The sequence below is a fragment of the Rhinatrema bivittatum genome, chromosome 14, assembly GCF_901001135.1.
Source record: "Rhinatrema bivittatum chromosome 14, aRhiBiv1.1, whole genome shotgun sequence".
NCBI classification, from domain to species: Eukaryota; Metazoa; Chordata; class Amphibia; order Gymnophiona; family Rhinatrematidae; genus Rhinatrema; species Rhinatrema bivittatum.
In genome coordinates, this window is record NC_042628.1 from 63,167,045 (window position 1) to 63,194,702 (window position 27,658).

At 49.2% G+C, this 27,658-nt stretch overlaps 1 protein-coding gene across 2 annotated transcripts in view; it reads right to left on the reverse strand.

The window, feature by feature from the left end:
* The window catches only part of LOC115075698 (serine/threonine-protein phosphatase 2A 65 kDa regulatory subunit A alpha isoform), a 206,558-nt gene that overhangs the window by 149,523 nt on the left and 29,377 nt on the right, over positions 1–27,658 (reverse strand). For both annotated transcript variants that reach the window (XM_029576335.1, XM_029576336.1), the window contains 3 exons: positions 19,740–19,887; positions 8,822–8,977; positions 7,901–8,015 (listed from right to left, as the gene is read on the reverse strand). In XM_029576335.1, coding sequence (XP_029432195.1) covers positions 7,901–8,015; positions 8,822–8,977; positions 19,740–19,887 — 419 coding nt within the window. The remainder of the gene's footprint in view (positions 1–7,900; positions 8,016–8,821; positions 8,978–19,739; positions 19,888–27,658) is intronic.

Consider the following 27,658-nt stretch of genomic DNA (forward strand, 5'->3'; position numbering starts at 1 on the left):
GGAGGATAGCAAATGTAACCCCAATATTTAAAAAGGGCTCCAGGGGCGATCCGGGAAACTACAGACCGGTTAGCCTGACTTCAGTGCCAGGAAAAATAGTGGAAAGTGTTCTAAACATCAAAATCACAGAACATATAGAAAGACATGATTTAATGGAACAAAGTCAGCATGGCTTTACCCAGGGCAAGTCTTGCCTCACAAATCTGCTTCACTTTTTTGAAGGAGTTAATAAACATGTGGATAAAGGTGAACCGGTAGATATAGTATACTTGGATTTTCAGAAGGCGTTTGACAAAGTTCCTCATAAGAGGCTTCTAGGAAAAGTAAAGTCACGGGATAGGTGGCGATGTCCTTTCGTGGATTGCAAACTGGCTAAAAGACAGAAAACAGAGAGTAGGATTAAATGGGCAATTTTCTCAGTGGAAGGGAGAGGACAGTGGAGTGCCTCAGGGATCTGTATTGGGGACCCTTACTGTTCAATATATTTATAAATGATCTGGAAAGAAATAAGACGAGTGAGATAATCAAATTTGCAGATGACACAAAATTGTTCAGAGTAGTTAAATCACAAGCAGATTGTGATAAATTGCAGGAAGACCTTGTGAGGCTGGAAAATTGGGCATCCAAATGGCAGATGAAATTTAATGTGGATAAGTGCAAGGTGATGCATATAGGGAAAAATAACCCATGCTATAATTACACAATGTTGGGTTCCATATTAGGTGCTACAACCCAAGAAAGAGATCTAGGTGTCATAGTGGATAACACATTGAAATCGTCGATGCAGTGTGCTGCGGCAGTCAAAAAAGCAAACAGAATGTTGGGAATTATTAGAAAAGGAATGGTGAATAAAACGGAAAATGTCATAATGCCTCTGTATCGCTCCATGGTGAGACCGCACCTTGAATACTGTGTACAATTCTGGTCGCCGCATCTCAAAAAAGATATAATTGCGATGGAGAAGGTACAGAGAAGGGCTACCAAAATGATAAGGGGAATGGAACAACTCCCCTATGAGGAAAGACTAAAGAGGTTAGGACTTTTCAGCTTAGAGAAGGGACGACTGAGGGGGGATATGATAGAGGTGTTTAAAATCATGAGAGGTCTAGAACGGGTAGATGTGAATCAGTTATTTACTCTTTCGGATAGTAGAAAGACTAGGGGGCACTCCATGAAGTTAGCATGGGGCACATTTAAAACTAATCGGAGAAAGTTATTTTTTACTCAACGCACAATTAAACTCTGGAATTTGTTGCCAGAGAATGTGGTTAGTGCAGTTAGTATAGCTGTGTTTAAAAAAGGATTGGATAAGTTCTTGGAGGAGAAGTCCATTACCTGCTATTAAGTTCACTTAGAGAATAGCCACTGCCATTAGTAATGGTTACATGGAATAGACTTAGTTTTTGGGTACTTGCCAGGTTCTTATGGCCTAGATTGGCCACTGTTGGAAACAGGATGCTGGGCTTGATGGACCCTTGGTCTGACCCAGTATGGCATTTTCTTATGTTCTTAATAGCAAATCCGTGGCGGAGAAATGAAATGGGAAAGTAGTGGGGCCCCTCAGACCCAATAAAACAGGATCCATATTCCCATTTAACTTCTTCCGGCAGCCCATCGATACCAAACTCCCCCAAAATAAAAGGGATGAGCGGCCCCCAGCTCCTGACTACTTTTGGGTCATCCCCCTCAACTACCTGAGCACCACGGACCTCGTCCGCTTGCTGGTCCAGATCTCCATCCACCCCTGTCGGGGGTTTTGACTGCAAATCCTGGTCCTCTGAGGTATCCAAATCCGCCTGATGGCCACCCGTTCTTAACTGCCGCTGCACCTTAGCAGGACCGGGACCCACTTTGTCCACATCCCTGCTCCCCTTAGACCTGGTCCACTTGCGAGCCACTTTGTGGGAAATACTGATAGGTGAACTCTCCTCAGCCTGATTCTTGCCAGCCTTTTTAGCTCTAAAGGCTTTATGCATAAGCAAAACAAACTGATGAAAAAGAAGAGGAAGAGTCGTCGACAACAGCTCCCTCAGGGCCATCATCCATACCAGTGGAGTCTTGGTCTGCCTCATCTGCTCCTTCGGAGAAGAGCTGTTGCAGGGATAAATCAGGAGAAATCCTCTCCTCCCTTGCAGCACTCATGACTCCTCTGCCTGTGCTCAAAGTGGCCGCCGTTCCCGCACTCCACAGGAACGGAGCAGCCGAGGCTGCCTGAGATGCAGGAGGCCTCGAGGAAGCCACGTGGCCGATTGCCGACCCTCCCGGGGTACAGAAAATTATTCCTTACCTGATCATTTTCGTTCCTGAAGTACCACGGATCAGCCCAGACAGTGTGGGTTTATGTCCCCTTTCCAGCAGATGGAGTCAGAGAAAAACTTGAAAGGCGCCCCTATATAAGTAGGTGCACCCTCTGCATCCCTCCAGTATTTATTTATTTATTTATTTTATTTATTTATTTATTGTTTTTGTTATACCGAGTTTCATGATAGGCATCACATCAACCCGGTTTACAAATAACAAGGAGTGTAAAGCATAACGTAACGTAAAAAACAATATTTTCAATAAGAACCTTGAACTTTAAATACAGTGAATCAGAAAAAGGGAGAGGGAAAGTTACAAAAAACAAGGAAAATAAACTTGGGATGGAAGGGGAGAAATTGAACAGCACAATATTTACATTTCAGCCTATTGATACATTAGAATAGCAAGTGAAAAAATAAGACTATGAAACGGTACATAGGTAATCAAATGAATAAATATGACAGTTGTGAATGGTAATAGTATGATAAATATTCAGCAGGAATTAGTGAGAGAGGGTTTGAGGTTGGTTGATTCGTGTTTACATTCCATTATTGCATACGAGTTAGTGCTAGTGAGAGGAGGTTTTATTCAAGGCTTGGAAATGCTTTTTTGAAAAGCCAAGTTTTTAGAATATCAAAGTATTTAGAATATCAAAGCAGAAGTTAACAGTTTGGATGGATCAAGTGAACTCAGAAGAAATGGAACAATCATAACACGGCAGAACATGCCAAATTTGAAAACTATAAAACTTGCAAGGAAAACCATGCAGAAATTGTACTTACAACAGCTGAGAGACAATCCCAACCCAAAAATCTCAGGGAGGGCATCTGGACTGATCCGTGGTACTACAGAACGAAAATTAGCAGGTAAGGAATAATTTTCTTTTCCCTGAACATACCCGGATCAGTCTAGACAGTGGGATGTACCAAAACTTCCATACATAGGGTGGGCCCCAGATAGCCCTGCATGAATGACGTGCGCACCAAAGGAGCCAAAACCCGGTGACTGAAGATGCAACCGATAATGCGAGAAAAAGCGTGTAGGGATTTCCACATAGCTGCTCGGCAAATCTCCTGCGGAGATACCGCCTTGGCTTTCTGCCGAGGAGGGGGCCTGGGCCCAGAGAGAATGGGCCTGGATCCCTACTGGAGGCTGCCGCCCAGTTCCCACGTACACTGAAGAGATCGCTTCCTTCAACCAGCGAGCAATGGAGGTCTTAGAAACCTTGTTGCCCTTCTTGGGACCACTCCAGAGGACAAAGAGATGGTCCGTTACACGGAAGTAGTTAGTCACCTCCAAATAGGGCATAAGGACGTGCTTGACATCAATGCTGCGGAGCTCCCTGGAGTCCTCAGAGGAGAAGGATGGAAGTTCCACCGATGGATTCACATGGAATGCCGAGACCACCTTTGGCAGAAAAGATGGGACTGTGGTCAAGGACACCCCAGAGTCCATGAGGCGGAGATAGGGCTCCCTGCATGAGAGAGCCCGAAGTTCCGAGATCCTGCGGGCTGAAGTAATGGAGACCAGGAAAACCGTTTTGAGTGTCAGATCTTTAAGGGTAGCCCTGGTCAGTGGTTCGAAGGCAGGACCGGCCAGGACCCGGAGTACCAGATTGAGACTCCAGGAAGGGCACAGAGCATGGATCGGAGGCTTCACGTGCTTGACTCCCCTCAAGAAACGAACTATGTCAGGATGAGATGACAGAGGAGCCCCATCCAGATGCTGGAGAAGAGAGCCAAGGGCTGCCACCTGGAGTCGCAGAGAATTGTAGGCTAGACCTTTCTCTAGGCCCCGCTGAAGGAAAGAATCTGGGCTATGGAGGCCTGACGTGGAGATACGCTGATGGACTGACACCAGGCCTCAAAGACCTTCCAGACCCGGATGTAGGATAGGGAAGTCGATGTCTTCCTGGCCTTGAGGAGAGTAGAAACAACATCCTCTTGGTAACCTCATTGTCTCAACCTACACCTCTCAAAAGCCAGGCCGCAAGACAGAAGCGATCTGCCCTGTCTAAAAATACTGGACCCTGACGTAGGTGGTTTGGCAGATGTACCAAGAGTAGGGAACGTCCACCTTGAGGTTGATCAGGTCTGCAAACCACGGTCTTCGTGGCCATTTGGGCGCTACCAGAATCACTGGTCCCTGGTGGTTTTCTATTCTCCGAATTACCTTTCCCACCAGGGGCCAGGGCGGGAACACATACAGCAGAAGATGTCGTCGCCATGGAAGGACTAGAGCATCCACTCCTTCTGCGCCGTGCTCCCTTCTCCAACTGAAGAAACATGGAGCCTCCGCGTTCTGCTGAGTCGCCATTAGGTCCATGTGGGGAATTCCCCACCGGTGAAAGAGGAGAGCTGCTGCCTCCGAGAGTTCCCATTCTCCAGGATCTATGTGTTGTCTGTTTAAGAAGTCCGTTTGGACATTGTCCACTCCCGCAATGTGGGAGGCTGCCAGGCGAAGAAGGCGACACTCTGCCCAGGCCATCAGCTTGTCCGCCTCCAGGGAGACGAGACTGCTTCTCATTCCACCTTGCTGACTGACGTACACCCCTGTGGTTGCGTTGTTGGATAGTATTCTTACAGCCTGATGATGGACGAGGGGGGAGGAAACGCTTCAAAGTGAGCCGGACAGCCCTGGTTTCCAGTCGATTGATCGGCCATGCCGCCTACAATGGCGTCCACTGCCCCTGAGCCGGCTGCATGTGGCACACAGCCCCCCAACCAATGAGGCTGGCATCCGTGGTAATGATCACCCACTGAGGGACCTCCAAGTCCACTCCCTTCATCAAGTGATCCAGGCTGAGCCACCAGCCCAGGCTGTCCTTAGCAAGATCAGATAGGGGCAGGAGGGCTTGGAACTCCTGCGAGACCTGCTTCCAGAGTGAGAGTAAAGCTCTCTGCAAAGGACGCATATGTGCAAAAGCCCAAGGTACCAATAGCCATAGAGCCCAGAACCTGGAGATAGTCCCATGCTGTGGGGAGCGGGAGGCCCCTGAAGCGCTGCACCTGAGACATGAGGGACCGAGCCCGGTCCGGTCGGAGAAACACCTTACCCACGCTGGTGTCGAAGTGTGCTCCCAAGAAGGCGAGAGATTGCAAAGGGATGAGGCTGCTCTTGGCAAAATTGACGATCCAACCCAGGGAACGGAGGACCCGGAGGACCTTGTCTACGGCCTGCTGGCAGAGAACCCTAGTCTGCTCGAATGAGCCAGTCATACAAATAGAGATGCACCAGAATCCCCTCTCTCTGGAGGGCTGCCACCACTACCACCATGACCTTGGTGAAAGTGCGGGGAGCAGTTGCTAATCCGAAGGGTAGAGCCTGGAACTGGAAATGCTGACCGAGAAACTTGAAGCGCAGGAAACACTGGTGCTCCTGGCAGATTGGAATGTGGAGGTAAACCTCCATTAAGTCCAGGGACACCAGAAACTCTCCCAGATGGACTGCCGCAATGATGGACCTCAATGTTTCTATCCGGAAATGAGGGACCTTGAGGGCTCTGTTGACCATCTTGAGATCGAGGATTGGACGGAATGATCCTTCCTTTTTGGGGACTACGAATTAAAAGAAATAGTGGCCTGACCCCTGATCCGCTGGAGGCACCGGAAGGATGGCACCCAGAGCCAGGAGACGGTCGAGCGTCCGCCGCACGATGAACTGCTTCTGCACTAGGCCGCACGGAAAGAAGAGGAACCTGTCTCTTAGTGGCCGAGAAAATTCTAAAGCGTAGCCGTGCTTTAGAATATCCAGGACCCATTGATCAGAGGTAATTTTGACCCACTCCTCGTAGAAGAGGCGAAGACGTCCTCCTATCCGTGGTGTCGAGAGGTGGGTCGGCACACCTTCATTGGGAAGACTTGGAAGGGCCTCCTTGGGAGGAACTATCTCGCGTTGTCCTTCGTCTCCGAAATGGATGAGACCACAACTGGGAGCGAGCAGAGAGCGGCCTGTGAGAGACTGGCCGGGACTGACGCAACAGTCATTGACCTCTGAAACAGCTCCTAGTGGAGCTGAAAGTCCTGGATCTTCTTGGGCGATCCCCCGGCAACTTATGCACCTTGTTTTCTACGAGGGACTTAATAATCTGTTCCAGGTCCTCCCCAAAAAGTAATTTGCCCTTGAAAGGTAAGGATCCCAGCTGACTTTTGGATGAAGAATCCGTGGACCAATTCTGAAGCCAAAGAAGGCATCTGGCTGAGACCGCTGAAGCCATTGACCTAGCCAAAACCCATAGGAGGGTGTATAGCCCATCCACCCCATAAGCTATGACTGATTCCAGACGCTCTGCCTGCTGCGCCTCCTCCGGTGGCAGGTCCTGCGCACTGAACAGTTGCTGGAACCATCGGAGACCTGCACACTGCATAAAGAGCTACACACAGCGGCCCTGATGCCCAGGGCAGACCCCTCAAAAATCCTTTTGAGGTAAACTTCCAGCTTCCGGTCCTGAAGATCCCGGAGTGCCCCCCCTGTGACCGGGATCGTCGTCCGTTTTGTGACCGCAGAGACCGATGCGGACACTTTGGGTACCTTGAGGAGATCCAGGTACTCTTCCGATAGGGGTAAAGCTTGTCCACAGCTCTGCTCACCCTGAGTGTCGTGTCAGGGGCATCCCATTCCCTGGGTAACAACTGCAGGAGCATCTCATGGAAAGAGAAGGTTCTTGCCGGTGGGCGCAGCCCCGCTAAAACCGGATCTCCCTTCTTCACTGTGGTAGCGGTGCCAGAGGCGTCCTCAGGCGCATCAATATCCAGTTCCTGCAGAACATGGGGGATTAGGGGATACAATTCTTCCCTAGGATGAGGCGGAAAACCCTAGGGTCATCCCCTTCTACCTGCAAGTGGGAGATCTGGTCATCCAAATCAGGATCAGGCAAAAGGGGATCATGAGGTAGAGGAGCAGGTATACTCAGCTGGGGGACAAGCTGGACCCTGGAGGGCCCCGGGGTAGCCCCAGCACCCGAGCTATCCCTAGGCTGATCCACTCTGCTGACCTTGGCAGGAGGCGGTCCACGTGCTGGCTCTTGCTGCTGACCTAAGCGAGCCATGTATGCACTGTGAAGCAGCAGCACAAAATCTGTGGAAAAACGGGCCTGGGGTGGGGGAGAAATCGGGGAGGGTCCCCGAAGACGCTCCAGAGGGAGTAGCCAGGTCCGGTGGATCAACTGGCATCAGAATCAGTGGCGGCAGCGAAAAACCGAGGTCTGGATCCTCTGAGGGCTTGCTGGAAGAGGCGGCTCCGAAATCAAAATGGCCGCCATTCCCATACACCCCTCCCCCCCCCCCCCCCAAGAGGCTGGCACAACTGCAAACGCGAGGCAGAACAAGTGGTCAGAGTCTAGGGTCCCTCCCACCAGGGAGGCACCTCGAACACAAGCCTTCCCTGGACAGCCGAGACCCAGGAGTCTGGACTGATCCGGATATGTACAGGGAATAGAAATAAGCTATGTAAAAACTGTTGAATTTGGGTAGAAGGGAAATAAGCCAGGAGCTGTCTCATATCAGCTTTACGTTTGTTCTTTTCCACAGCTGCTGTGAAGAAGTGTGGCCCTGGGCATCTTATCACTACCAAGCTGCTGAGACAGTGCCAGGGTCCTCACCTTTCACCTTGTGGGAGGCAGCAGCACGCACCTCCGCCTCACAATCTTTCATGAGGTTCTGGAAGGCTGGAACCAGGTCTGTCTTGGTGATCTCTGGGCCAACAGCTTTCTGGAGCTGAGGGAGTGGAGGAGAAAGGCAAGATGAGAATGGGTTTTCACACAGCTGGCTAGGTTCTGCTAGCAAAAGGTTGGGTTGGAAACATGATTCTTGGGCATGCCATGGATGGGTTACCTCATTCAGTTACAATCTACAGAAGCACAGATCTCAGGCTACTTGTTTCTCCAGGCCCTCCAGTTCCACCTGATTGCTATTCAGTCTATGTATTGGGTATAGTTCATCCTTTTTGGATCCTTATATAAGGCCTTGGGAACTTGGAGGAGGATTGCTACTTTTATTTTCTCCCCTTCCATACACCAAAATCCAGAGTGATTAGTGGCTAAATCTAAATGCAAACTGTACAAGAACTCCCTTTCTTAGCTTTGATGTCATCACACCCATGTTGCTTCTTTCTCTCCCCCTTTCTCAGGACCATGCGGCTCTCCTTTCATTTACATAGCTCTATACATCCATGAAATGTAAAAAAAAACAAAACAAAAAAACCACACACACAAACCTCCAACAACTAATTTCCTAGTTTTTTAATTATCTCCTTAAATCCTGTGACCAAATATGGCTTTGGTATCAGTGCCCTATACCAGGGCTGCTGCTAGTGTGGAAATCCCTGAATCAAAAGTATGAGAAAGGAATATGCAGATCCTTACAACACAACTGTCTCAAAATTACAGTGCGTGTCTTTTCATTCAGCAAGGCATAACCCACATCTTTTGCAGATGGTACTGTCAGATCAGCATACGAGTGCTAGTGAGGAGATATTCTGGGCACTGGGAGCATGGCAGAATATCCCATGCCATGGCACCAACCTCAGTAAACTTGTCTGCCACCATGTAACGCACACGCCAGGACTTGTCCTCCGAGGCCTGACGAAGTGTGGGCATTACCAGGGCTTCTAAGTCCTCCTGTGGCAACAGTTGGGCAATATTCACACAGGCCTCCACTGCCAGCAGTCGCACTGAATCCTGAAAGATGAAGCAGCAGGAAATGTACGTGAGGCACCAGAAGAGGGAGAGAAATGTTTGAAACAGAAACATATAATGGTGACCCACACACTGAACGCTCAGACCCCTAAGGAGCAAGAGGCCACACCAATTAATATCCTGGAAACTCTCAAATCTGGTGGCTGAATTAAACTGTGCTTGGACTACAAGCTTCACTTGTTCAGCTATAACTACACTGCTTGCACCTACACAACTTTAATTTGGATACAACATCCTACTTAGCCCCAACAGAATGAGCCATTTTATTTTCCCCTAAGTAACAGACGCACATTCATTTTGACTCCAATCACAGCTCGGAGACACACATTCCCAACCTCAGGACAACACTAGGACATGTCCACAGAACTGGCAAGTCCAAGGCTGGCAAATGAAGATTCTCTCTCTGGTAATGTTTCCAGACAGGAAACCTGAGCTTATGCCTCCCCCCAAAGAAACAGTCAAATCTTGAAAAGACTCCCTTCACCAAGATCCCCATCAAAATAGACTCTAAAGCTTGGATGAACGCAGGGAATGGAAAATTAGTTCTTACCTAATTTTCGCTCTTGTAGTACCACAGATCAGTCCACAGTCCTGGGTGTTGCCTCCCTGCTAGCAGATGGAGACAGAAAAAGTTTCACTGACACTGTACGTAACTGAGTGTGCCACCTGCAGTCCCTCAGTATTGACCTGCACCCAAGCCAAGATGACAGCTAGAACCATAAATTTCTAAGCAAGATTCTAAGCAAATTCTCTCCCCTTAAACAAGCCAAAGAAGGTGAAGTTGCCTGAAAAGACAGAAAACTTGTTTCCCAAATTTAACATAAGCAAACAGCATTAAAAATCTCCAACAACTCCGCCTTATCTAGGCTGGTGCCACCTACAGTCTGGCAGTATTACTTAATGTCAAAGCAGAATGGATTATAAGAACATAAATTGCCATGCTGGGTCAGACCGAGGGTCCAACAAGCCCAGCATCCTGTTTCCAACAGAGGCCAAAACCAGGCCACAAGAACCTGGCAATTACCCAAACACTAAGAAGAACCCATGTTACTATGCAATTAATAGCAGTGGCTATTCCCTAAGTATAATTGATTAATAGCCATTAATGGACTTCTCCTCCAAGAACTTATCCAAACCTTTTTTGAACCCAGCTACACTAACTGCACTAACCACATCCTCTGGCAACAAATTCCAGAGCTTTATTGTGCGTTGAGTGAAAAAGAATTCTCTCAGATTAGTCTTAAATGTGCTACTTGCTAACTTCATGGAATGCCCCCTAGTCCTTCTATTATTCGAAAGTGTAAACAACCAAGTCACATCTACTCGTTCAAGACCTCTCATGATCTTTAAGACCTCTATCATATCCCCCCCTCAGCCGTCTTCTCCAAGCTGAACAGCCCTAACCTCTTCAGCCTTTCCTCATAGGGGAGCTGTTCCATCCCCTTTATCATTTTGGTTGCCCTTCTCTGTACCTTCTCCATCGCAACTATATCTTTTTTGAGATGCGGCGACCAGAATTGTACACAGTATTCAAGGTGTGGTCTCACCATGGAGCGATATAGAGGCATGATTACATTTTTCGTTCTATTAACCATTCCCTTCCTAATAATTCCTAACATTCTATTTGCTTTTTTGACTGCTGCAGCACACTGAGCCGACGATTTTAAAGTATTATCCACTATGATGCCTAGATCTTTTTCCTGAGTGGTAGCTCCTAATATGGAACCTAACGTCGTGTAACTACAGCAAGGGTTATTTTTCCCTATATGCAACACCTTGCACTTGTCCACATTAAATTTCATCTGCCATTTGGATGCCCAATCTTCCAGTCTTGCAAGGTCCTCCTGTAATTTATCACAGTCTGCTTGTGATTTAACTACTCTGAATAATTTTGTATCATCCGCAAATTTGATAACCTCACTCGTCGTATTCCTTTCCAGATCATTTATATATATATTGAAAAGCACCGGTCCAAGTACAGATCCCTGAGGCACTCCACTGTTTACCCTTTTCCACTGAGAAAATTGACCATTTAATCCTACTCTCTTGTTTCCTGTCTTTTAACCAGTTTGTAATCCACGAAAGGACATCGCCTCCTATCCCATGACTTTTTAGTTTTCGTAGAAGTCTCTCATGAGGGACTTTGTCAAACGCCTTCTGAAAATCCAAATACACTACATCTAACGGTTCACCTTTATCCACGTTTATTAAATCCTTCAAAAAAATGAAGCAGGTTTGTTAGGCAAGCCTTCCCTTGGGTAAATCCATGTTGACTGTGTCCCATTAAATCATGTCTTTCTATATGCTCTACGATTTTGATCTTGAGAATAGTTTCCACTATTTTTCCTGGCACTGAAGTCAGGCTCACTGGTCTATAGTTACCCGGATTGCCCCTGGAGCCTCTTTTAAATATTGGGGTTACATTGGCCACCCTCCAGTCTTCAGGTACAATGGATGATTTTAATGATAGGTTACAAATTTTAACTAATAGATCAGAAATTTCATTTTTGAGTTCCTTCAGAACCCTAGGATGCATACCATCTGGTCCAGGTGATTTGCTACTCTTTAGTTTGTCAATCTGGCCTACTACATCTTCCAGGTTCACAGTGATTTCGTTCAGTTCATCTGACTCATCACCCCTGAAAACCATCTCTGGAACTGGTATCTCCCCAACATCCTCAGTAAACACGGAGGCAAAGAATTCATTTAGTCTTTCTGCAATGGCCTTATCTTCCCTAAGAGCCCCTTTAACCCCTCTGTCATCTAATGGTCCAAATGACTCCCTCACAGGTTTCTTGCTTTAGATATATTTTAAAAAGTTTTTATGATGAGTTTTTGCCTCTATGGCCAACTTCATTTCAAATTTTCTCTTCACTTGTCTTATCAATGTTTTACACTTACCTTGACAATGCTTATGTTTTATCCTATTTTCTTCAGTAACCGAACTGGAAAAAAAAAAATCTCATTCAACCCCCAAATGGGATCAGCACCCAAGGGCTGCAGAATAACGCAACCGGTCTCCAAGAGAAAGAACTACACAAGAAAACAATAGCGTGGACTCTCCAAACTGATAAGACCCTAAATAGGGTGGGGTTGTGGACTGATCCATGGTATTACAGGAATGAAAATTATCACGTAAGGATACTAGTTTTCCTTTCCCTGTATGTACCCGGATCAGTCCAGACTCCTGGGATGTACCAGAGCTTCACTTACTTGGGTTGGGATCCGGAGATGCCCGCACGCAGTACCCCTGCTCCGAATGTCCCTGACGCCTGAACATCCAAATGATAATGTCTAGCAAAGATGTGGAGGGACTTCCACGTAGCCGCTCTACAAATTTCCTCGGGTGACACCTAATGACTTTCTACCCAGGAAGCGGCTTGAGATAGAGTAGAGTGAGCCCGAAGGCCCACAGGCAATGGCCGCCTGCTTAACAAATAAGCAGAATTTATGGCCTCCTTTAACCAACGAGCTATCGTGGTTTTAGAAGCCATATTACCCAGATGAGGTCCACTCCAGAGCACAAAGATGGTCTGACACAATGAACTCATTGGTAAGTTCCAGGTAGCGGAGCAAAGCTCCAACATCCAACTTCAAGTCCTTATAATCAGGGTCCGACCGGTCTTGATCAGAAAAAGCCGGAAGCTCCACTGACTGATTCAAATGGAAAGACGACACCACCTTGGAAGAAAGGATGGGACTGTACGCAGGGAAACACCCGAATCAGAAATCCTCAAAAAAGGGCTCTCTACATGACAAAGCTTGAAGCTCCGACAGTCGGCGTGCTGAGGCAATCGCCACCAAAAATACTACCTTCAAGGTGAGATCTTTCAAAGCCGCTCTACGCAAAGGTTCAAAGGGTGCTGAACACAAGGCTTTAAGAACCAAATTCAATTCCAAGACGGACACGGTTCCCGTACAGGCGGTCTCAAATGCTTCATACCTTGCAAAAATCGGGAGACATCAGGATGCGTCACTAGGCGCATCCCATATATGTTACCGTGCAAGGAACCGATCACGGCCACCTGCACTCATAAGGAACTCCAGGACAAGCCCTTCGATAAACCATCCTGAAGGAAACTCAATACATCCGAGACTCCCGCCCAGGTAGACAACACCCCTAGCGAGACACCATGCATCAAAAACCTTCCAGACCCTGATATAAGACAAGGAAGTGGAGACCTTACGGGACTGCAACATTGTAGATACCACAGCATCCGAATACCTCTGGGACTTCAGATGTTTCCTCTCAAAAGCCATGCCGCTAGACAAAAGCATTCAACCTGATCGAAATAAACCAGACCCTGATGGAGAAGGTCCGGCAGATCCGGAAATCGCAGAGGACTGTCGATGGCCAGATTGATCAGATCCACGAAACATGGACGCCTTGGCCACTCGGGTGAGACTAGAATTACCTCCGACGGATGCACTTCTATTCTGCGAAGAGTTCGATTGATGAGTGGCCAAGGAGGAAACAAAGTAGGACATCCACCGGCCTGGGGAGAACCAGAGCGTCCACGCCCTCCGCGCACGGTTCCCTGCAGTGGGCAAAGAAGTGTGGCACCTTGGTGTTTCTGAACGTCGCCATCAGATCCATACAGGGTGTTCCCCAACAGGCACAAATGCGATGAAAGGCTTCGTTCACGAGCTCCCATTCTCCGGGATCTAGGCAATGTCGACTGAGAAAGTCCGCTTGAACATTGTCAACTCCGGCAATGTGGGAGGCTGCTATGCTGAACAAGTTCTGCTCCGCTCAAGAGATCAGTAACAGAGCTTCCAACGCTACTGGTTGACTCCTTGTTCCTCCCTGACGGTTGATATAAGCCACCGTGGTCACATTGTTCGAGAGAATGCGTACCGACTTGCCTTGGAGAATTAGAAGAAACGCCTGCAGAGCCAACCTCACCGCTCTGGTCTCCAGGCGATTGATGGACCACCAGGCCTCCTGTGAGGACCACCTGCCCTGCACTGACGTCCGCTGACAAACCACTCCCCAGCCATAAAGGCTGGCATCTGTGGTGACCACCGTCCAATCCGGAATTACCAAAGGCACTCCCCGCCTTAAGTTGTCCGGGTTGAGCCACCAGGCCAGACTGGAACGAGCGTATCCCGTCAGAGGCAAAGGAAGACTAAACTGTTCTGAAACCGGGTTCCAGCGGGAGAGTAATGCGGATTGCAAAGGCCTCATATGAGCGAAAGACCAAGGAACTAATTCCAATGTCATGGAACCCAGCACCTGTAAGTAATCCCAAACTATTGGAGGAGACTTGGCTAGCAAGGCCCGAATCTGACCTTGAAGTTTGGTCACCGGCTCTTCCGTGAGGGATACCGTGCCCTGACGAGTGTCAAAGCCCCCAAAAACTCCAGGGACTGAGAGGGAGTCAGTCGACCTTTGGACAGGTTGACTACCCAACCAAGGTTTCTTAGTAACTGCAGCACCTGGTGGACCGCTTCCTGACAATGCAACTCAGACATTGCTCTCATCAGCCAATCGTCCAAGTACGGTTGGACCAGATATCCTTCCTTGCGGAGCTGTACTGCCACCACCACCATAATTTTGGTGAAGGTTCTCTGTGCCGTGGCCAGCCCGAACGGAAGTGCCTGGAACTGATAGTGATGTCCCAGAATGGAGAAACATAGAAACAGCTGATCTGCTCGGATGCTGATATGTAGATAGGCTTCGGTGAGATCCAGATATGCCAGAAACTCCCCTCTTCTCACCGATGCAATGACGGATCTTAGCGTTTCCATCCTGAATCTAGGAATCCGCAGACATCTGTTGACCCGCTTGAGATCTAGAATGGGTCGAATGGTTCCTTCTTTCTTGGGGACCACGAAATAAATGGAGTACTGGCCCTTTCGAAGCTCCTCAGACGGCACCGGAATGATAGCTCCGAGGATGAGCAGCCTCTGCAGCGTTTCTTGAACCGCTCTGTGCTTTGGTACAGGGAGAGACCAGGAACTGCTGGCGGGGCATAAGTGCAAAATCTAACACGTAACAGTGTCTTATCACAGAGAGGACCCACTGATTCGACGTTATTTTGGCCCACTCCTCGTAGAACAGCGCCAGTCTGCCGCCCACTTCTGGGACCAAGGAATGAGCCGGTTGCCCTTCATTGTGAGGTCTTTCCACCCAGCGCACCCTGGCCGGAGCCAGGTCTACTGAAACGCCACCCCCGAAAGGACAGAGTGTAGGACTGCTGGCTACTGGCATTGTGATGAAAAGAAGAAACCGATCCTCTGGAAGTCCGGGTCCGTTGACCTCCACGAAAATGAGATCTGGAGGGGATAGCTCCTCTTGACTTCGGCTTATCCTCTGGTAGGTGATGCCCCTTATTTTATTTAAAGGTTTTTTATATACCGCGGAACGTTTCAAACATCACCTCGGTTCACAATGAACAATAATTTTGCAACAGGCTTTACAATCAATTCAGAAAGAACAAGCATATATCAATAAACCAGGCAAAGAGTAAACATATAGTACAATTGGTTCCCATCTAATCTCCTGGGAGAAACTATGTATAATTACAAACTATATATGATTAGGTGCATTATGTACAAATATTAATATACAATCTATGTATAATTAGGTACGTTCAGGGAGAGGAAGAGGCAGATAGAGGTGAAAAGGGGTGGGGGGGGAGAGGGTGGCTATTTGAGGTTGGATGGCTCTTTGAGGAGAAGGAGAGGGAGGCTGATTGGGTAGGATGGCTGTTTAAGGAGTAGGAGGACATTATGTATAAGCTTCTCTGAAGAGCCAAGTTTTTAAGTTTTGTTTGAATTTCTTGTGACAAGGCTCCAGGCGCAGGTCTGCGGGCATTTTATTCCAAAGGTCGGTTCCTGCTATGGTGAATGAACGTTCTCTTGTGGAAACATGTTTAATTTGTTTGAGAGCGGGAGTCTTGAGTTTGGCTTGGTGTATTGTTCTTGTAGGTCTATTAGATTTGTGGAATGTAAAATGGTCAGAGGACCATTGCATTTCTTGGTTGTGGATGGATTTGTGTATGAGGGTAAGGCTTTTGTATTTAATTCTCGATGCTATTGGTAGCCAGTGAAGGAATTGGAGTACCGGTGTTATGTGATCATGGTGATGCGCATTATTCTCGCCTAAGGACTGGATTAGGTCCTCCAGTTCCTTGCCGAAAAGGAGCTTACCTTTGAACAGCAAGGAACCTAGCTGAGCCTTCGAAGACACGTCCGCAGCCCAGTTACAGAGCCACAAAAGGCGCCGTGCGGACCCCGCCGACACCATGGTCCTGGCAGATGTGTGAAGCAAATCATAAAAGGCATCCGCACTGTAAGCAATGACAGCCTGTAGGGCTTCCTCCTGGGATAATGACTCGCTGGCAAGGAGCTGCTGGACCCAACGTAGACCTGCTCGCAACGAAAAATTACTACATATCGCTGCCCGAATCCCCAGGGTGGAGACTTCAAATATCTTTTTAAGCTGGACTTCCAGCTTACGATCCTGTAGGTCCTTCAGGGCTGTTCCCCCTGTAACCTTAGGAACCCAAGGCCTCCTCAGGTAAGGCATAGAGCTTATCCATGTCCTTAGCCACCTTCAGTCCCAAGTCCGGAGTGTCCCACTCCTTAAAAAGTAAGTCCGTGGCTGAAAAATGGAAAGGGAAGGAGGCCCCCGGAGTCCCAATACCACAGGGTCTGTAGAGCCAAGCCTCCTCTTGAGGGAGCTGAATGCCTAGCTCCCCCAGGATAGCAGGTATAAGAGGTCCTAGCTCATCCCTTCGAAAAAGCCGGACCACCTATGGATCATCACTGTCCAGCCCCTGGACTCCATGTAGTCCTCCCTGTTGTCTCTCGGAGTCTCCCTCCACCCCCTGGGAGGATGAGAGAGCAAGACCCCGTCATCCTTGTCCGATTCCAAAGTCGAATCTGAATCAGTCACCGGGGTTCTTAAGGGCTTCAGCCGCTGCTCAGGCAAGGGATTCGCTTCCTGCGGAACCCAAGCCCGCTTAGGAGGCCGGGGCTGGGAGTCCGATAGGAGAGGCCTCTTTTTTCCCGCCTTGTGGGCCTTATGCATGAGAACAAAATCTGAGGAGAATGACGAATCCGAAGAAGTGTCATCCACATCCCCTACAGCAGTATCTGCAGGCTGAGACCTGCTCTCCTCTGCGACCCTGTCCCCCTCAGGGACTCTGCGCTGCGGGGAAAAACTGGGAGGAAGATCCTCCTCTCCGTGCGCAGCCGAACCCATAGGCGTGAAGGGAGGCAAAATGTCGCCCACCGGAGCCGCTGACCTCTGGGGACCCAAAATGGCATCCGAACCCGCGCTGCCGAGGAACGGAGCAGGAATTGTCCCCGGCAGCTCTCCAAATGCACCCATCATCATCTGGACCCGAAGCAATACCCCCTTCGGGGCTGCAGAGGCGCCCTCACCCCCGGAAACACACAGGCTGTCTCTAGACAGCCGCGCCGCAGGCCCGACACGGCATGGAGGCCGAATAAAACGACCGCCCCGCTCCCAGAAAACACGTCGGAAAACCACCATCCCCCTCCCCCGCGATCAGGGTAACCTTGGAGAACAGCCACGCAAAAATAACGAAGGATAGTAAAAAAATTTTTCTTCTTTCAAAGTACCTGTCCGGTGCCTCTGGGTCCTGAACCTACTGGGGGGAGTGAGCTGGGCTCCCCGGTATCACCCCCAGTAGTATAAGTGTTTGATGGGTCGTCAACCCACAACAGATACAGCCTCTGGAACCAGGGGGGATGGTCCACTCAGGACCTCACAACCCTCTGGGAGGCAGGAGACCCCGACCTGCAGGAACACACTGCAGTCTGTCTCCAAACAAGAAAAACCTGTCCCTGACTTTTTTTTTTTTTTGCCTAACCCTAACTACACAGTTAGGCCCTAACTCAGACTGTGGGTTTGGCACCTCCTCCACCTACTGGAGACAGAAGAATACTGCCAGACTGTAGGTGGCACCAGCCTAGATAAGGCGGAGTTCGTTGCTAAACGTCTGTCTCCATCTGCTAGGGTGGGGGGGGGGGGGGGGGGGGGAGCAAAACCCAGGAGTCTGGATTGATCCGGGTACGTACAGGGAACTGTAGTAGTCAAATTGCTTTGAGCATCTAAACAGTCCTAAAAAACAAAACAGAGTGTGCGGACTGAATTGCTATCAGATGGCACTTGGACAGGTTCATCCCTGGCACCTAGCTCTCCTGAACTTCAGGTCCAGGTGGGCTCCTTGCTCATACCAATGCCACTTGAGCATACAAGCACACCCCTCCAAGATGCATAAAAATATGCACACAAGTGCATGCGCAAATATGCGCTTGAGTAGGCCATAGTCATAAGCGCGCAAGTAGCTGTGCAAATACGTGCTACAGTCTAGGTTGCAGCCTTACATGCACAAGTATCCGCAAAAATACGCACTCAAGTCTAGACCGCAGAAGTACACGCTCAAGTCTAGGCCATAGACTTATGCGCACAGGTCCCAGCACATGCAACTGTCACACGGTGAGAATGCGCGCACACACCTATGCATGCGAGAAAAGAACTGCTGCAGTGGCCTACCACACGGCTAAGTAAAATCTGCCTGCACCTTAAGTACATTTAGGCCCGGATCCTTCTAACATCCGGCACCGAAAATCATCAGCCTGAAGAGGTTCAATAGATCAAGCCTCTTGACTGGCTGAGAATCCATGGGGACTGGGGCCAAGAGCCAGTATTTCACTAAACATGCTTTGTGCATAGCAAATTATAACCGGCAGAAGACCTCTATTCCTCCTCAGAGCAAGTGCCTCTGCACCTCTGCAGGACAGGGAACTGCCAGCAATAGTTATTGGGGGGGGGGGGGGGGGGGAATTCCCCTGCCTCTCCTGCTGATGCTGTTAGGGAATTGAAAATGGCCACCATTTCCACTGACAGGGAAAGCCTCAGTGATAGACCTCAAAATCTGTGAGCTTGTTCTACTGGTGCGGCCATGCTGGACGCAGACCTCTGAATGCTTGTGCTGCACGCACCCGCTGTTCCTCCCCGCACCCTAATAAGTACGGGAACAATCCCTCGGAGCCAACACCCTGACTCCTCCGCAGGCAGAGAAGCTACTGAAAAACCCCATCGCTGAGATCCCCGAGCGGCTAAGGTAGCTTCCTCGCCTAGAACCTCACTGCTGCACAGATTCTTTTATCTAGTTCCGTGTTTTGTTTTTAAACTCAGAGCTGCTAGCAGAAAAAAAGGAAAATCAGCCAAATTTTAAAAAAAAGGGACAGACTAAAAGAAAAAACAGTCGCCCTGACCTGTAGCAGCCTCGTGAAGGGGAGTGATCTGGACCACCAGATTTATACCCCTCGGAAGAAAGGAGCAAGCATACAAAAAGGGTCACCGACCCCCAGCTCATCCACTTTGACCAGACAGGGAAGGACCCAAAAAAAAAAAACCCCTGGGAGGAAGGCTCATAAATCCAAAACAGTCTCCTGACTGCAGAACTGCAGGTTTTGCACCATCTATCATCTACTGGAAACAGAGAAATACTGAGGGTCTGCAGGTGGCATATTGGGTTATGTACAGTGTCAGTGAAACTTTGTCTCCAACTGCTGGCAAGGAGGCAAAATCCAGGAGTCTGGACCGATCTGGGTATGTACAGGGAAATGACAATTCACAGACTAATAGAATCCTGGATATTTACATCAAGCTGGTATGAAATAGCATAGCACCTTCTGAACTGGTTATATGGCAGTGTGTGTGGGATATGTGCTCTGTCCCCCAGCGACAGAGGTAACGCACCTGCTCATCAGAGGCCAGGTTAGAAAACATGGGTATGATCTCACTCTTCACGTGTTCCAGCTCCAGAACTTTGGCAAATTCACCCAGCTTAGAGGCGGCAGCACGCCGGACCATGGGCGTATCATCAGAGCACAGATTTCGGAAGTGTCTGCAAGGGAGAGAGAGCATGAGGTATAGCATTTATTCACAGCAGGAAATCCTAACAGATGCAATTACGCTAATTCGGAGGTGCTGGGGTGGGGACTATAATCCTCATACGCCCAACATCTACTTCAGTGCTCCGTTTACTACTAATGATCCTGCTGTATAAAGAACAAGAGATAAGAAAATTATTCCTTACCTGCTAATTTTCGTTCCTGTAGTACCAAGGATCAGACCAGACGGTTATGTCCCCCGTCCAGCAGATGGGAGTCAGAACAAACTTCTGAGGGAGGTACTACATAAGACCACATCCCTGTTCTCATGCCCCAGTACATAGACTATCAAAGCCAGAGGAGAAGCAAAAAGCCAGAGGGATCAAGCGAACCAAACAGCCATTAAGTAACGGTGAGAACTCAAACTAACTCGTGTCCCACCCCGGCAACTTGCCAACAGGACTGAAGATGAGGACACAATGGAAAACATTAGTAGAAGAATGCATGTTGATATACAGAGAGAGATATATCTATGAAAGTATCCAAGCGTCAGTTCAAGCAGGAAAACAGAGGGAGGGTGTCTGGACTGATCCTTGGTACTACAGGAACGAAAATTAGCAGGTAAGGAATAATTTTCTTTTCCCTGTACGTACCAGGATCAGTCCAGACGGTGGGATGTACCCAAGCGTCCCTACTGAGGGTGGGCCCTAGACAGCCCTGCTCGAAGAACGCTATCTCCAAAAGACCCCGGAGTCTGCGCCCGAACATCTAAATCGATAGAGTCGAGCAAAGGTGTGGAGAGACTTCCAGGTGGCTGCTCTGCAGATCTCCTGAGAGGAAACCGAGAGAAGTTACGCCCAAGACGTGGCTTGAGAACGCAGAGAGTGGGCCTTTACCCCCAGCGGCAGAGTCTTCCCAGCACCAATATATGCTGCCGCAATGGCTTCCTTCAGCCAGCGGGCTATGGTCGATTTGGAAGCCATACAGCCCCTCCGTGGACCCGACCAGAGTACAAACAGATGGTCCGAGAGCCGGAAATCATTGGTGACCTCCGAGTAACGCATCAGAGCATGTTTGACATCAAGCTTGTGTAGGTCCCGAGAATCAACCGAGGAGAAGGAGGGCAACTCCACCGTCTGGTTAAGATGAAAAGTGGAAGCCACCTTGGGAAGAAATGAAGGCACCGTCCGCAGGGTAACCCCCGCGTCTGTAAGTCGGGGATACAACTCCCTGCATGACAAAGCCTGCAATTCAGACACACGGCGAGCAGAGGCGATGGTCACCAGGAAAATCGTCTTAAGAGTGAGGACCTTGAGAGTGGCAGTTCGTAGAGGCTCGAACGGCGGATTGCCCATACTTCTGAGTACCAAGTTGAGGTTCCAGGTAGGGCAGGGCAACTGCCTCTGTGGCCTCAGATGTTTTACTCCCTTAAGGAAACGAGCAACATCCGGGTGAGAGGAGATGAGGGTCCGGTCCCGCCAATGGTATAGGGCACCCACGGCCGCCACTTGAACCCTCAAAGAGTTATAAGCCAGGCCCTTGTCCACCCCATCCTGCAGGAACGAAAGGACCTGAGCAATTGTGGCGTGCGTTGCCTATATGGAATGAGCTGTGCCTCAGGACTCGAAGATCCTCCAGACCCTGACGTAGGCTACGGAAGTAGGGGTCTTGCCCGCCTTCAGCAAGGTGGATATCACAGGCTCCGGGTATCCATGACATCTCAACTTGCTCCTCTCAAAAGCCAGGCCGCAAGACAAAAGCGATCCACCCCCTCGAAAAATATGGGACCTTGTCGGAGAAGTCGAGGTAGGTGACCCAGCCATAAGGGGCCTTCCACCGCCAGGTTAAGGAGATCGGCAAACCAAGGATGACGGGGCTACTCTGGTGCCACCAGGATTGCTGGGCCCCGATGCCCCTCCAATCTTCGCAGAATCTTGCCTATCAGGGTCCACGGAGGGAACACGTAGAGGAGGAGTTGACACGGCCACGGCAGCACCAGAGCATCGACTCTCTCCGCGCCGCGCTTTCTTCTATGTCTGAAGAAACGGAGAGTTTTGGCGTTGCGGTACGTGGCCATGAGATCCACGTGGGGAGACCCCTACCGCTGTACTATCAGGCGCATCGCTGCCTCCGAGAGATCCCACTCCCCTGGGTCGAGCCGCTGCTGGCTGAGAAAATCTGCATGAACATTGTCGACCCTTGCGATGTGGGAGGCCGCAATGCGGGACAGGTTTGACTCCGCCCACTGCATCAGCCGGTCCGCCTCTAGGGAAACGTGACGGCTCCTCGTTCCCCCCTGCCGATTTATGTAGGCTACTGTAGTCGCATTGTCCGAAAGGATCTGCACCGCCCGAAGGCGAACTAGTGAAAGGAAGTCCTGCAAGGCCAGGCATACCGCCCTGGTCTCCAGATGGTTGATTGGCCAGCGTGCTTGCTCCGCCGTCCACCGGCCCTGAACAGAGCTGGACTGACATACTGCCCCCCAGCCCAAGAGGCTGGCATCCGTGGTCACCCCTACCCAGTCGGGAACATCCAGGGAGACTCCCTGAGCCAGATGCAATGGGTCCAACCACCAACGGAAGATGTAGAATCGCCTGGAAAACCCATGACACCGGCTTCCAGCGGGATAGTAGAGCCCTCTGCAGGTGTGCGAATGTCCAAGGCACCAGGTCTATCGTGGACGCCATGGATCCCAGGACCTGCAAGTAGTCCCAGGCTGTGGGCTCCGGAAGAGTCTGGACTCTTAAGGCCTGAGCCCTCTCCAGCAGAAGAAACACCTTCCCCTCCACCGTGTCGAATTGCGCCCCCAGGAAATCCAGCGACTGAGACAGGCTGCTCTTGGCGTAATTGATGACCCAGCCAAGGGACTGGAGGAGCTGCACCACTGTCTACTGCCTGCCGGCCTTGAGACAGAGATTTCGCCCGGACGAGCCAGTCGTCTAGATATGGATGTACCAGGATTCCCTCTCGCCGTAGGGCCGCCGCCACTACCACCATGACCTTCGTGAAGGTGCGTGGAGTTGTTGAGAGACAGAAGGGCAGGGCCTGAAACTGAAAATGTTGTCCTAGAATCTGGAAGCGGAGGAAACACTGATGCGCCATGAGGATCAGATTGTGCAGGTACGCCTCCGTAAGCTCCAGAGAGGCCAGGAACTCCCCACGGTGAACTGCAGCCACCACCGAGTGGAAGGTTTCCATCCTGAAGCGCGGTACCCTGAGTGACTTGTTCACCAGCTTGAGGTCCAGGATTGGTCAGAAGGTGCCTTCTTTCTTGAGTACCACGAAGTAGATAGAATAATGACCCCTGCCCACTTCGGAGGGTGGCACTGGCAGAATTGCTCCCAGATCCAGGAGACTGTCTAAGGTCTGTCGAACTGCGGCCTGCTTCAGGGAGGATCCACAGGAGAAGAAGAGAAACCTGTCTCTTGGAGGACGAACAGATTCCAATGCGTAGCCGTGCTTTAGAATATCCAGCACCCACCGATCTGACGTGATTCGGGCCCACTTCTCGTAGAAGAGGGAAATCCGACCCCCGATCCTGGGAATCGCCGTGTGGGCCCCCCTGGCATCATTGGGCGGGCTTGGTGTTGGCGCCGTGGGACAGGCCGTCCCTGCCGGGCCTGCGCCCTCGAAAGGGCCGGTTCCAGGAGCTCGAACGGGTAAGCCTGCGTCCAGGAGGGCTATTGTTTTTTGTTATGGAAGCGGCGCTGCGTGCGATAACGGCTCCTGGAGGCACCGAAGGATCTGGGAGAACGTGGTCTGTCCTCCGGGAGTCTGTGAACCGCATTCTCACCGAGGAACTTTATGATCTGATCCAGGTCTTCCCCAAAAAGAAACCTTCCCTTGAAGAGAAGCGATCCCAGGCGAGTCTTCGAGGAGGTATCAGCTGACTAGTTTCTTAGACAGAGCAGACGACGGACAGAGACCGCCACCACCATTGAACGGGCGAGGATACGCAGGAGGTCATAGAAAGCGTCCGCCCCATAGGCCATCACAGCCTCCAATCTGTCCGCCTGAAGGGCCTCCTCCGGGGGAAGGTCCCGAGAGGTGATGAGCTGTTGTACCCATCGCAGACCCGCCTGCTGAGCTAGCGAGCTGCAGATCGGCGCCCGAACCCCCAGCGCAGAAACCTCAAACACCCTCTTGAGGTAGACCTCGAGCTTCCTGTCTTGAAGATCCTTGAGGGCAGTGCCCCCCCCCCCCGTGACCGGGATAGTGGTCCGCTGAGACCACCGAATCTACTGTCTGTACCTTGAGTGTCTCCAAAAAGTCCTCTGGGAGTGGAGAGAGCTTGTTCATAACTCTGGAATATGTGGGATGAGATCATCCAGCTTGTCGGGCTGAAAGATGCGCAGCACCCGGGGGTCGTCACCCTCCATTTATTTATTTATTTATTTAAGTTTTTTTATATACCAACATTCAGGACGATAGTCCCATCATGCTGGTTCACAAGAAACAGGGGTGCAATAATAATAAGACTTTACAATTTGAACAAAAGTGCAGAAAAGCAGTTACATATAACAAGGAAATCAATAACTTGGAGTGAGAAGGAAAATGAAGATCAGATGATTATATATATGTATAAATAGCATTGTATAAATAACATTGTAAGAGGTGGCTATTAATGTTATTAGCGAAGCGTGTTGATTGATGAGTTAAATAATGTTGGAGTTAGGAAATGCCTGCGTGAATAGCCACGTCTTGAGTTTTTTCTTGAATGTTGAGATGCTGGGTTCCATTCTAAGATCCGGGGGAATGGAGTTCCATAAAGTTGGACCGGCTGTGGAGAATGCCCGATCTCTAAGCGTGATGTGTCTGGTAGTTTTGGCTGGGGGTACTTGAAGTGATCCTTTGTAAGCATCTCTTGTCGGTCTTGTTGAATGGTGTAATCGGAGGGGGATATGGAGATCGATTGGAGCTAATTGATGGATGTTTTTGAAAATGGTGAGAATGGCCTTGTAGATTATTCTGAAGTGTATGGGCAGCCAATGAAGGTCCATCAGGATTGGGGTTATGTGTTCTCTTCTCCTGGTGTTAGTGAGTATACGGGCGGAGGCATTTTGGACCATTTGCAATGGTTTGGTGTGTGATGAGGGGAGACCAAGCATGATGGTGTTACAATAGTCCAGCTTTGCGAAAATGATTGATTGTAGAATCGTTCTAAAGTCATGTGTGTGGAAGAGAGGTCGTATTCTTTTCAGCACTTGGAGCTTATAAAAGCAGTCTCTGGTGGTTTTGTTGATGTTAGCTTTCAGGTTTAGGTGATTGTCAATTAGAACTCCTAGGTCTCTTACTTGTGTAGTATTTGGTACGGTGGGATGAGTGTGTGTGAGGGAGCTGTTTTCTGGTGTGATGAGTAGAAGTTCCGTTTTTGATGAATTTAGTATCAGGTTGAGACTTGTGAGAAGCTGTTTGATGTTTTGGAGGCAGGTTTCCCAGTGAGACAGTGTTTTTGCGAGTGACTCTTCGATGGGGATCAAGACCTGAATATCGTCTGCATAGAGGAAGTGTTTGAGATTGAGGTCGGTGAGAAGTTTACATAAGGGTAACAGATAAATGTTGAACAAGGTAGGAGACAGGGATGAGCCCTGAGGGACTCCTACTGACGCGGGGTGAAGAGAGGATTCTTTATTATGAATCTTAACCTTATATCCTCTGTTGCTGAGGAAGGTTCTGAACCATGATAGGGCAGTGCCTGAGATACCTATGGCTGTTAGTTGGTTAGTGAGAAGGGAGTGATTGACCGTATCAAATGCAGACAAAAGGTCGAGTAGTATCAGAAGGAAGGCTTGTCCTTTGTCTAAGCCTAGGATGATGTGGTCAGTCATAGAGATGAGGAGGGCTTCCGTGCTTAAGGTTTTACGGAATCCGTATTGTGATGGGAATAGAAGGTTATTATCTTCAATGTAGTTTGAGAGTCGTGAGTTTACCAATTTTTCCATTATCTTGGCTATGAATGGGAGGTTGGCTATCGGTCTAAAGTTGTTAGAATCGTTTGGGTCGAGATTTGGTTTTTTGAGAAGGGGTTTGAGTGAGGCAAGGTTGAGGTTGTCAGGGTAGATTCCTTGTGTAAGGGAGCAATTTATGATATCTGCCAGGGTTTTGGAGATAGATTCTGGAATTGATAGTAGTAGTTTGGCTGGGATGTGATCCGAAGGGTGAGAGGAAGGTTTCATTTTCCTTAGAATTCCTTGGATCTCAGTGGATGAAGTTGTGTCAAGTTCTTCTAACCGAGTGTAGTTGATTGAAGGTTGAGGAGTGGTTAGTGGAACAGTGGGGTTCGTGGGGAGCTGCGATAGAAGAGTATTGATTTTGTTGCTGAAGAATAGAGCTAATTCTTCCGCTTTCGATTGAGCTTGGTCATGAGCAATCTCTGGTTGGTTTAATTGTGTGAGGTTGGCTACATAGCTGAAGAGGGCTTTGGCATCGAATACAAGGTTGTGTATCTTCGAGGCGTAGTAGTCCCTCTTGGATCTTAGGGTGCTTGATTTGTATTGGTGCAGAGATGATTTGTAGATTGAAAGGGTGTTGGTTCCTGGGTTTTTGCGCCATTTAGCCTCATTTTGTCTTAGTTGGAGTTTGAGCTTTCTTAGTTCTAAAGAGAACCATGGCTGTCTTTTGGAGGAATTCTGGTGTGGTTTTTTTGTAATAGGAGGGCATAGCTTGTTAGCTATAGTTTCGGTGATTGTATTCCATGATCGAGGTGCTGCGTTCGGATCTGTAAGGTCCAGTTGGTGGAGTAGTGGTGAAAGGTGATTGTTAAGGTCTTCTGGGGAGCAAGTTTTCCTGTAATTGAAGGAGGGCGAAGGAATGCAAGCCGGGTTGGTATCTTTTATAGAGAATGAAGTTGTTATGAGGTAGTGATCTGACCACGGGACCTTAGTGCAATTTGGGATAGATGCGGGCTTGATTGCAGCGTTAACGAAGATCAGGTCTAGTGTGTGGCCGGCTTTGTGGGTAGGTTTGTTAACTAATTGAGTGAAGCCTAGCGCTGTGAAGGCTGTGAGTAGTGTTTCACAGTTAGGTGATAGGGTAGGGTTATCAACGTGCATGTTGAAATCACCTAGAATGATAGCTGGCGAGTCAAAGTTGATGAGGGAGGAAGTTAGTTCGACCAGTGGTGAAGCATCTGATTCCAAGAGTCCTGGGGGAGCATATACGAGAAGGATTTGGAGCTTGTCTGAGGTGAAGAAGCCGAATTCAAGTTTTGAATTGGAATTGGATTGATGTAGAGAGAATCTGAGGTCCTTTTTAGTTGCTAAAAGAATACCTCCTCCCTTTTTTTTATGACGCGGAAGCGAGAAGAAGTCGTAAGCCTCTGTAGGTAGTTGATTAATTATTGCTGTGTCTGATGGTTTTAACCAAGTTTCAGTGATTGCACATATCTCCGGTTTCACGTCGATGAGGTAGTCATTTAAGATTACAGACTTCTTCGTTAGAGATTGAGCATTGAAAAGGCTTAAAGAGAAAAGGGTGAGGCCTAGAAGTTGCGTGGAAGGAGTGATCAAAGTTGAAGAGAGGGATTTAAGGTTGTGTTGTTGGGCATGTCGGAAAGAAATTCTTTTGGGTGGTGTATTATGTTGAAGAATTGGAATTGTGAAAAATGGGGCCATTTGAGGGACTATGTTGCGAGGTTAGAAGGATTAAGAAGGAGGGGCTATGTGAAAGTTGGAGGCTTGTATGTGCAGGTTTGATGAAAGCTAGAGGCTTGCATGGGATGGTGTATGAGTACTTGAAGCTTGCAGGTGGGTCATGAAGAGTGCTAGAAGCTTGCAGGAGAGGCTG